Source organism: Apis mellifera, linkage group LG4 (genome assembly GCF_003254395.2).
Source record: "Apis mellifera strain DH4 linkage group LG4, Amel_HAv3.1, whole genome shotgun sequence".
In the NCBI taxonomy this organism is placed as follows: Eukaryota; Metazoa; Arthropoda; class Insecta; order Hymenoptera; family Apidae; genus Apis; species Apis mellifera.
The window spans coordinates 76,959-89,746 of NC_037641.1; the positions used below are offsets into that span (position 1 = coordinate 76,959).

The 12,788-nt window shown below is 20.2% G+C and overlaps 1 protein-coding gene across 1 annotated transcript; it reads left to right on the top strand.

The window, feature by feature from the left end:
* The first annotated feature begins 871 nt into the window (after positions 1-871).
* On the top strand, positions 872-12,788 carry LOC726072 (putative defense protein 3). Its single transcript, XM_003249048.4, has 4 exons — positions 872-1,007; positions 1,408-1,659; positions 6,783-6,990; positions 12,502-12,788. The coding sequence occupies exons 2-4, from the start codon at positions 1,437-1,439 to the stop codon at positions 12,563-12,565; spliced, it is 495 nt and encodes a 164-aa protein (XP_003249096.1). The 5' UTR covers positions 872-1,007; positions 1,408-1,436; the 3' UTR covers positions 12,566-12,788.

Here is a 12,788-nt window from a genome sequence, read left to right on the forward strand (position 1 = left end):
ATATGATATCATTATAATTCTTGTAAATAATACTTTCGATAATGTTACAACGAGTAATGTATCGAGTTATGCACTTTTTAATTTATTTGATAAAAGATTCTAATAGTATACATTCATATAATATTTTTATCTACAACTTGTCATTTATAATTAATGATTTATACAGTTAATTATTATATGTTAAATCAATGCATTTTATTGTGTAAATTTTTATTACGAATTTTTATAATTAATAAATAAATTTTTCGCTGAAAATTATATTTACATGATTTTTATTTCAATGAAATGAATAGCAGAATCAATAATTCTAAAAAATAATATTGATCTAGGAAGTACATCATAATTTTACAAATATTGTAATGTTAAACAGGAACGCGTGATATTTTTCCACAAATCAATTTAATAGGATACAAAAATGACACGCGATGTAAACACGTACCTCTCGTACACTTTTCTACATATATTATTTCTTTTAATCGATACAACTCGTAATATATAATATATCGCATACAATATTTTTATTAAATAAGATTAATTAATATATATCAATAATATGATATATTTTTAATTTAAATTAAAAAATAAAACATTATAGTTTTTACATAAAAAAATTAGAAAAATTATGATTAAAATATCTTAAATTTTGAATAAATACAACTTTACATTAAAAGTAAGAAGAAGTACATATAGTTGGATAGTTTTTCTATAAAATTTTGAAAATTTAAAATATATTTTTTTCAAAAATGAAATAAAGATTGATGAAGAACAAAGAAGGATGAAGGAATACCAAAAACACAATTCACAGTTAACCGTAGAATCAACGAAGGAATCGAAGTGAAAGTGACAATTAGTAAAAGTGAATTGTACCAGTCTTTTATGATTATATGGTGGGATCTGAACACAGTTTGACTTACTCGCGGGAGGCCGAGTAGTACAGTTTCCTTTGAATCTTTCTGCCTCCAACACGATTATTTCAAATTTTATGTTTTCTTTTCATTAATTTAATCGTAAGTTTTTTTTGTTGATTGTTTATATTAATTTTATTTGTTTATTTAATTTAAAAAAAAATTAAATTTTAAATGCTCTTTTATTTTATAATAATAAATATATTTGAAACTAATTTTAATTTCTTTGATTAACTTTAATTATTAATTATTTCTTAATACTGTTTTAATGAAAAAAATTTTAAGTTTTTTACAAATAAAACAAGAGTAAAAATATCTAATTTTTTTTCACATAAATTCATTTTTAGATATATTCGTATGAACGATTTTGGATCGATAAAGTGAAATTTTATATTATGTTTTTGAAAAATATTTCTTAGATAAATATTTCTAGTTTCAAGTTTGAAAATTTATATTTTTCAAAGCTCATCATTAGGATTAAATTGATTTTTTTTAACAACAGGTCAGGAAAATAAGAAGAAATAAATAATAATGAGTTTGACTATGAGGAACGTGGCATTGAGTACGCTAATTATGGTTTCCTCGGCATTCTTCGTGAACAGTTTTCCGGATGGAGCACCAGTGGACACATGTGTGAAGCCATCAAAAGCCAACGAGCCGAATCATGGTCAAGCAAGGTCAGAACCTGTGCAAACGAGCCCTTACACATTCGTTGCTTCATCATCGCAATATGGTCCTGGATCTCAGATAACTGGTATGTTATCTTTTTTTTTGATATTGATATTTTTTTTTACGATTTTTTTTTTTTTTTGTTAAATATTAGAACAAATATGATTTCATTTCATTCGTAAAATATTTCATTTTGTATATAAGATAATTTTATTGCCTAACATTTGATGAAAATAATTGATTTGATATAAATATTTTAGTGTGACGTAAAAATTAAGCATTAATTATGTGATAAAATTAAATTGAAAAGAAATTTATAAAGAAACTTTTAAAAATTTATAAATAATTTATAGTTATTTTAAATTTAAGGTAAATAAATAAATAAATAAATAAATAATTTTAATTTTAAATTTAAAATGATTATTATAGGAATTCTTTATAAATTTTTTAAATTTTAATATCAATATTAACTAAAATATTAATTATATATATAATAAAATATTAATATTATGTATAAATATGTATAATTATCATATTTTTTAAAATTTTGATTGATGAAATTGATAAAATTTTTTACATCCTTATATTGACACAGTTATATTTTTTGTTTTACGTTCTATATACATTTACTTTTACAAATTACATTCAATATTTCTTTTAATCCTCAAACATTTTTTTAGCTTTAATTATCGAAGGAATATTCATTATTGTTAATAAACAAAAAAGATTAAATTAATTTTCTTAAAAAAGCTTTATTCAAAAAGGAAAGATTATATTCTCTATTATATTCTTTAAAAAAAAGAATTTTTTCGAAAAGGATAAAAAAATATGATTGGATATTTCTTCACGAAGAATATATCTTTTTTATATATATATATATATATATAAAAATAATAATAAAAAATATATATATATATATATTTTATTTCAAAATTAATCAATAAGAAAGAAAAAACAAAATAAAATTAATTTTCTTTTTTTTGAAAAAAAGAAAAAGAATTTTTTTTTCTTCAGATTATAATAATTTTAAAGAAGAAATAATTTTTATATTCTTTCATAAAAAAAGTGCTTTAAAAAATATAAAAAAAGACATGAATATTTCATGGAAAAGATCTCTCATTTTTTCTCTGGAAATTAATGGCAGTCATGAATAAATCAAAAAAAGAATAAAATGATATTCTCTTTATAATAAAGAAAAAAATTAATATTAGATAATTAATATAAAGAAAAAGATTAATTGAATCAATAAATATTATAATGTTAATATTATAAATATTATAATAAATATTAATATTCTATAATATTTGTTACACCAAATTAAAAATTAAATCATTTTTTTTTATATTGGATAACTTTCAGAATAAAAATATTATATTTTTCGGTAAAAAAAAAATATATATTATTTAGAAAAGAAAACAAAAAAAATAATTGAATATTTCCATCGTCATGGAAGACGAAATATTTCGTTCTATTATATTTTGTATCTATTATATTTCGTCTCAGAATTATTAGCAGTAAAATAAAAATAAAAGAAACGAATCCAGTATGGAACAATCGATCCAATCAACGTGGATACTGCATGATTCGGAAACGCGAACTCTAAACGTTAACAATTGCGTATTCTGCGGTTCGTGGCCCATTTCTACATGTTCAATCATTGGAATAATAGCAAAAATCGTCCAGGAAAAAGAGATTTTTTTTCTGTATAAATTTCATTGAATTGAAATTACAGGCCTAAAATTTTTGTTATTTATCACACGTGTATCAAAACATTTAGATCAAAGTCTTGATAAATAATACTCGAGTTCTAATATTCAGGTAAAAATTTATCCCATGTTTTTGTTAAATGTCATTTTCATGATCCAATCTTTCAATTTTTGAGAAATTTAAATTTTCGATTGAGAATTTTCGTTCATTTAAAGAGATGAATTTGGATTAAAAATATTACAATAATAATAATTAAAGATGAGATGAAGTATGGTTCTTACATTCATGAATTTTAAAATTAATTTTTCGAAATTCAAAATGCTTATTTTTTTTCTTTTTTTTTCGTAAGAAATTATAATATTTTATCAAGAATTAATTGATATTGATTATGAAATTCTTGATGTTACCAATAATTTAATAATCAATACAATTTTAATATATTGTTTTTATAATTATATTATTTTTATAAATATTTATTTACTATATCTATTTATTTTCATCCATAGTTTTCTAATTTTAATAAATAAAAATTTCTTTTTATCTTATCAAAAAATAAAAAGAAATTTTCAATAAATCTAATAATAGGGTTGAAAAATATCTATAAAATCTGACCTTCGATGACATAATCTAATTTAATTTTCATGAAGACATAAACATTATTAATAGAATCAAATTGATAATTTAGATGAAAAAATATATGATAAAAAATATAATAATAAATTAAAATTTTTCATAATATCTTTTAATGTACAAAGATCTTTTATTGTATTTATCTATTTATTTTTAATGTGGATTAATAATTCAATTTGATTTTTAGTTTTATTTATTTATAAAAAATAATATTTATAAAAATGTTTATAACAATATATTATAATAATAATTTTATAAAGATAGAATATATGTACAGATAAAATAAAAATAAAAATAAATAGAATGTGTGTATTGAAATTTGAATGTTCAAATGTATGGAACAATTAAATTATTTAAATTTAGATTATTTAAATAGATTATTTAAATCTATTTTTTCTTTTTAGCTAGAAATTTTTGATACATTGATTTGTAAAATAATTTTATATATATAGAGAAACAATATACTTTGTAATCACATAGCTCAATAAATGGGTCGGTTGGGTTAAGGTTTATGAAGTTCTTAACTGCATTTTTCATTTTATTATACTTAAAGCGTTTGCTTGAAAAAAAAAAAAAATACACGTTACCTAACTCTAGCTATTGCCTAAAGTATTCACATTTTCTAATAAAATGTGAGTAATTTGCTTATATGTTTATGTAAGCAAATTATATGTTTATATATTTAGAAAAGTTTCAATTATATATTCATAAAAGTTTTCACTATTTTATAAGAAAGTTCTATTATATTATAAAATAATAATTATAATACTTAATAAATTACTTATTATATATAATCATCAAAATTACAAAATAATATATATAATTTTTAATTTATATAATTGGATCAGATAATAGAAAATTAGAGATTAGAATTGAAACATGTAAAATTCATATAAATAAAGTTCCATAGTATTTAATATTATTTATTTCTCATTTTTTTTAATTTAAAAATTGTTTTTAATAAAATATTTTTACAATATCCATTATTTCTTTAATATTATTTTGTATATTATTTAAATTTGGTAATTCTAAATAAAATAACATTGAAATACATTTGATAATTTTGACGAAACGATATTTTTCAATTAATTTTTGTTATACACTATAAATTATAAATTCGAATTCGAATGCAAACTTTATACTAAATTAAAGCAAGTTTGTTTTTTCTTTTAGTTATTTCTCTAATTGAGTTTTTTATACAACGATTCTGAATCGATTAAAAGCTAAAAAAAAAAAACTGTATGATTGAAATAAAAAGTTATCGTATTAATAGGAAGAGAAAATAATTATTTAAATTATATTATTTACAAGGTATGTGTAATAATATAATTTCAATATTATTACACATTTAAATAATCAATTTTATTTTATTATTTTATCATGGATTATTAGATTTAAATAAAAAAAAATTAAATAATTCCATATGTTTTTAATTTGAATAAATATTAAATTTCTAAAAATTTTATTTTAAAATTTCATAACTAATTTATCAATTTTGAATTGTTTAAAGAAAACTATATAATTAATCCAAAGAAGTTCAAATTCATTTTAAATTATAAAAATGAATATTGTATTTTCTATTGAAATGGAGTTTTAAAATTAAATAGAAGAAAATATAAAATATTTCATTTTTTATTGGAATTTTAAGATTGTAAAAAGAAAAAAGCATTAAATTTGATTATTAAATCAAGAAGAAGAAAGATTTATTGTTTAATTGATTTAATCAAATGTTAATTGAAATATATTCATTGAATTATAAATATTCAAATGTTATTTTCTAGCAAAAGAGGGAATAGAGGGAAAAAGAACAAAACAAAAGAAAAAGATGAGCACAAATATAGCTCTCAGAGTATTGATCTTCCCTTTTATCATGAAACTCAAGGCGATTGACCTGTGACCAAACTGGTCCTTTTCCAATGCCTTGAAACATTGGACAATAGGGAAGCTGGAATGAAATAGAATGGTGTGAGGGAAGCGTGAATGAACCTCGACGTTTACATCCTGTTTACGTTCTCGAAGAAAATGAGCTTTGTACTGTTGGAACAAATTCACGCTTTTTTTTGTATTCCAATATTCTTGTCAAAGTTACTTTGTGATTTTTTTTTTATTTTAGCTTTGAAACATTAAAATTAAATGAAATAAAATTGTAATTTTTAATTTTTTTATTCATTATATATTTCTCAATTTTACTAAATTACTTGATTATAATTTATATGTAGTATAAATGTTAAATGTTTATATATTTATAATAAAATGTACAAAAATGTATAATATGCGAAAACATTTCTAAAGTAAGATTATAAAATTTATTAATCATTACTTTATAAATAGAAATAATTTATTTAAATTTCATTTCATTAGTTACATTAAAAAAAATGAATTTGCAAATATCTGCAATTTACTTTATATAAGCTTAAAAGAATTTATTTAAAAAAGTTATTAAATTATAAATTACAAATAAATCAAAATAAATCTTTTTAAAATTTTTAAATTTTGAGAAAAGAAATTGTATCCATTTCATTCTCTTTTTTTAATAATTATAAATTATTAATGAACATGTAGAAAGAAAAAATTATATTTTTCCAACATCTAAAAAAAAAAAAGAATAAAAAATAAAAAATAAACTATAAGATAGAAAATCATTATGATAAAAAATTTAATTAATCAAAAAATGGAATTATATTAATATAATTACACGTTTTCATAGAAAGGTCGACAGATAAAATCTTTATCTAAAAACCTACGTTCTCTAATATTCGTGTCAACAATTCTTTTTTACTAGATTTATTTCCATCACATTAAAAGATAATTTCAATCCTCTGAGCTATCCCTGAGATTGAGATTTTCAGTGCGAAACGAATATGTTTTCAGTGACTATCAGCGGCTCGTCGTTCAAGGGATTCTTCTTGCAAGCACGTGACCCTGATACAGATAGCTGGATCGGTTCTTGGGCGCAAACCGATAACACGAACACTCACCCCGAATGTAGCGCTGTGACACATGCCGATCCTTACGTGAAACAACATGCTACACTTATCTGGAATGCACCGCCGAACGCGCGTGGACGCGTGTACTTTACGTGAGTACCAATTTTATTCTTTTCGAGAAGATAAAGTGCAGTAGCATGTATCGAATTTAACATTTTGATGTAATTTTAAAAAGGAAGTATTTCGCTCGCGATTTTCAAAATGATTTGAAAAATTATATTCTTGCTGGAAAATTTCTAGCGAATATATGAAATTAATAATAAATAGCTTTTAAAATGTTATATTCAATTATTATTATTTTCTTTCATTGTATTTGTAATGTAAAAATTTAAATTAATATCTTTTTTTCATATTTAATTTAATTTAATATTTTTATATGTTTTATAAGAATCTTTTTACGTTTCAAAAATTTTAATTTTCATATTGCATTTTTTTTATCAAGAATTATAATTTTTTGTATTTTGATCTTTTTCTTTGCATTTTTTAAATTTGGAATTTTAGAAAAAAATTTCAATTATCAAACGATAACTAATTAAAATTTTTTGAGAATTTCATTGATCATTGAAATATTAATATATTTTGGAATAGAAAATATAAGCATTTTTTATTTTAAAAGCAATTCTATCAAAAGCAAAATTTTTGATAATTATTAACATATTATATTTTTAGAATGGAATATATAAATTTTTTTTGAATTTAAGTTAAGAAAGAATCTTAAATAGCAAAATAAGTAAGTAGTGAAAATCATTTTGTGACAATTAATTCAATATTACTATGATTTATAAATAAACATATATTTTTTAAACATATATTCTCAAAATTTATTTAATTTCTAAGAAATTTTATAACTGGAAATATGTTTCAATTTATTAATTGCATCTTCAAATATTTGTTATAAACGAGTATATAAATTTATAATGTGTAATTGGTTGTATTTTAATGAAAGAAATAAATTCTTCCCCGTAGAATATAAATCTACTTCTAAAGTTGTGCTACTCTTATCGTAAACGAGACGATATCGTTTGTTACGCTTGAAATGAGTACGAGTATAATGTGTTATAAAATAGTTACAAAATAACATGATCATTTATGAGTTTATGAGTACATGATTATTTATGAGTTTTGAATGTTTCTTCATTTGCTTAAAAGCTTTCATCATAAAAATTTAATGAAATTGTTTATTATTATATATTATTTCTGCTTTTTTATTATTATATAATAAAAATCTATTGTCTACATTTATATCTGATAATGAGAAGAATTATTATGTATACAATAATTATGCATTGCTTTTGATTATATTGTAAATATTATAAAATCAGTTATTATTGTCATTAATGTCAGTTATTTTAATTGTTATTAAAAATAATAATATTACTTATATATAACAAAATAACAAAATAACAACATTACTTATATGATAGTAAAATATATATATGATATTTTTTTTAAGTGAGAATAATGGAATACTTTATAAAAGATTGAAATTACTAAAAAAATGTTTTAATAGAAGGAAGATATATGAAGGAGGAAGATATATAGATACAATTTATTTTTTTTAAATAGTAAAGATTTTAAGGACAATTTCATTTTTTTAAAATGATAATGTTATATTAAATATTATGTTAATTGATTCATCTGATTGCACTGCATCTGATTCATTTATAAAAAAGTTAATTTTCAGATTGTTGGAAAAATATTAGGTTTAGAAGATTTTGATTTATAAATATTGCATATTAGAATTCAAAGATAATAATTTTCAGAGATATATAATATGCACAGATTTCTCTGATGAATAGTTATTACAGTTATCATTGTTTTATTTAATTAGAAGTAATAAAATATTGTAAAAATACATTATATTTTTATATATTTACAAGCTTTGCATTCCAAATTCATTCTTTTGCAGATTAAATTAATTTTTTTGCAAATTAAGAAAGAAAGAAAGTGAAATCGTAAATCAAGAAAAACAAAGAAAAATAAAAAAAAGAATAATATATTTTTTTGTGTACAGCATTTATAAATAACATACATTTATAAATAAAATTGGGGCAATTTTATTTTTTATTAAATATCTCTAATCTGGTTTTAGTTATATCATTTATCATTTAATTTACTTACAATTTTTACAATTTGTAGGAAAAAGTAATTTTCTGTAAATATGTGATTTGAAGTAAATTTAACTTGCAGAAAGATGAATTTGATTTGTAAAAGAATGAAATTGAAATGGAAATCTTATTTGTTAGTTTTTCTCTTAATTTTTGAATTTTAATTCAAAATAGTATAGAACCGTAATATTTAAGTAATATTTCTTAAACCAATAGTTTTTCCACATAAATAATATTTTTTATAATTTCCAGATTAATTGATTAAATCCAAATTGTATCCATGTCTCATTCAAAAAAAGTGAAATTATATCTTCTTTAAAAATCTTCTCTAGTATTTGATTTATAAAAAAATAAATTACACCATATGATATCCTTTAAATCAAACAATTTTTGTTAAAATTATTTTAAATTTCTAGAGAGATATTTTAATTAAAAAGAATGAAATAATTAAAACACATTGTTTCAACCTTTATGGATTATTCTTTAATTAAAATTCTTAGTAATCATGAAATTAAAAATTTTTCTAGATAAATGATTCAGTTAAATTGATATTAATATAAAAATAAGATAATTCATTTCTAAGAAATTATACGAAATATGAAAATGTTAAAGAAATAAATCATAAATTAATAAATTAATATATATAGATATATATGCCAAATTATCATTAAATATTATTTAATATTCATTTTCGCTAAAATTTATATTCGTTGAATTCTGGAAAAGATTTGTTATATTAATTTTATTAAATTATAGCTATTTGATTTTCAAAAAAAACGCACATTTTTTAAATTCTTATGATATTTTATTTATTTTTGCAAAATTATATTTGCTGAATAAAAAAGACTTTTTATACAATATTAAGAGTTCAATTAAGATTCTCTTTTTAAATTTTAATGCAAAAATTATTTTTCATAATGTGAATTAGTATCAAAGGACAAAAATTCGATAATAATATTTTTTTTTATAATATAATATTTTCTTGCATGAAATGAAGAATGTATTTTTTTTTATTGGATTTTGTTAATTAGAAAATGTTCAAAAATTGAAGTTTTACATACGATTTAAATTTATGGAAATCGCAGGACATGATTAAAATATGATAATGGAGAGACTATAAATATACAACATGTTATCGTAATAGTGACGATTCTTAATAACTTAATATTCTAATCATCTTCACTTTCAGTAGTCAGTCAGTTTTCACTTCGGTCAGTTTATGTAAAGCTGTAAAGTTCACAATGAATTGCTGAATATAAGAAATAGTTTTTGTAGTGTTAATTTATAATAAATTATAATTTATTATAATTTAAAGTAAGTTCATTATTTTAATACAAAAGTGTTCAATTTAAATATAAAATAATAATATGTATAAATATGATCAATAATTTTCGTGAAACTGGTAATATGAAAGATTCAGTGAAAAGTTGAAAGAAATAAAAGAAATATTAATAAATAAAGTTAATGAAAATCTCTATGTAAATTTAAAACAATTTAAACTTGAAAAAAAGCATTTTCAAAATAAGCATAATTAAAATAATGAAAGATTTTTACTCCTAGCATTTTTTTAAGATTTTTATAAATCCATTTTTTTTATTAGATTTGGAATAATACAAAAATGAAGAATCATTTTTTTAAAAAAAATTCTAATTACTGATGAAATCATAAATTGAAAATCCATAAAGATAAACAAGGAATAGATAAAATATGTAAATGTTTAAAATGGCATTTTGAATAATCAAATAATTGCTTTGTATTTCATAAACATTACTTTGAACAGAAAAAAGTATGCAAAATTTTTGCAAAATAAGCTATAAATGCTTACATATATTAAATATTTGTTATAATATCAGTATGGCAATTGTTTCACTTTAATTCACTATTTAATTCATTAAATTTCAATTATTCATTTTTTGAATCCCCCAAAAATGCACATTCGTCAAATAATAATTATTAATTCATTAATTAATTCGCCAATATTAAATTTTAAAAAAATATTTTTTTCATATTCTATTTATTAAATTATCCTTCAAAAAAGATTGAACAAACAGCAATTATTACTTCATTTTTTCCAATTCATCTGAAACATTGTATTTATCAAAAAAGAATTAAAAATAACAATTTTGACTTTTTTATCCAATTCATTAAGAAAATTGAATGGAAATTGGATAAAATCGAAGGCATGAAAGAAATAATGTAATAAGACTAATTGTACGTCGCTGGTCAGTGGAAATAATCATTCCTGCGATTCATCTTTCGTGCGATTACTCACGAATACGCGTGTGCACGGTAGGCTTGCTAACAAACCATCGAATTTCAGGGAATGCACGAAAGATAGTGAACGAATCGTTTATGCTCATTGCTATCCCTCGTTCGAAACAGCGCGTTGAATAGTTTTGCATTTTCCTTTTTTGATCTTTTCATACTTGTTCGAAGGAAAAAACTTCTCAAACATGGTAGTTTTATTTCTTTTCTCCATAAATAAAAAGAGTGAAAAAATATTTGTGCGATAGAAAATTGATATTTATTTAAAAGATTCTTCTTTTTTTGAAAAAATTTCTCTACATCTTTTCCTTTTTCAAATTTCATTCAATTTTAAATTCATGTATGTTTAAGTCCTTTAAAATATTGAAATAATTTTAATTTTAATTATTTAAGCATTTCATCAATGGTATTAATGATTTTTGTCCATCTTTATCATCTCTTTGAGATTTATTTCTTTCAGTTTTCTATTAATTCTGTAATTATTATTAATTTCATTTACAATCTTTGATATATTTTGAAGAGAAACGTAATAAAATTCGTTTAATGTTCCAATAATTATGAAAAGGAATATTCTATAAAATATTACAGAAAGAGATATAAGTTTTTAAAAATGAATGATACATATTCATAACGAATTATAAAAAATCAAATGGTAAAATTAATAAATGATAAATAATATTTTTGAAATTTTATATTTGAAAGGATGATAAAATCCTTTTTAATTCTAAAAATTAACTAAAAACAGACTTCAAATAAATTTTTGAAATCTATAAAAGAAATTAATTTATTATATTTTTTCCTCTTGTTTTCATTTTTGTATTTGTTAAAGGTAAAACATGAAAAAGAAATGCAACACTAAATGTATACTTTATTGTATGCTATTGTATTCCTTTTTCGAGTCGCAATGAAAACGTAATTTGATATCTTATAATCGAGTTATATTTCAATACTTCAATATATATATCGCAATATTTTACAAAATTAAACATGAAATCATGTCGCAAACAAAACATAATATAATATATTGAACATATTTTTATCTAAAGTAGATTGTAAAATAAAAAATACAATATTTCTTTTTTATTATTTTACATTTATTATTTTATTATATTTTCAATAATTTAATAAATGTTAGAAGAGAATTGTGTTTGAAGAAAAGAATTAATTTATTGTTAGTACGTTTATGAATTACATTTATTATAGAATTTCTAAATTTTTTTTTGATTGCAGAGGCACTATTTTGAAAGAATATGCGAAATATTGGTCCAATTTGATTGCCACGACGAAGAATTGAGTTCCCATACTCGCATTCATTTCAAACAATCTTGCTCTCAACAAAGTATGCATCCTGATTCACGAATGGATGAAAGGAAGTTGCAACGCGTCGATGGAAACTCTCGAGAATATCGCAAAATGAAAACGTACATATACTTTGTATTATCTTACATATTGATTTATTTTTTTATAAGAAGATTTTTATAAGATGACTTTAAATACACAAAACTTACAACTTGATA

Coding starts and splice junctions, on each gene's coding strand:
- LOC726072 (XM_003249048.4), top strand. CDS start 1,437: ATGAGTTTGACTATGAGGAACGTGGCATTGAGTACGCTAATTATGGTT. Junction 1,660..6,782: donor TCCTGGATCTCAGATAACTG/GTATGTTATCTT, acceptor ATATGTTTTCAG/TGACTATCAGCGGCTCGTCG. Junction 6,991..12,501: donor CGTGGACGCGTGTACTTTAC/GTGAGTACCAAT, acceptor TTTTGATTGCAG/AGGCACTATTTTGAAAGAAT.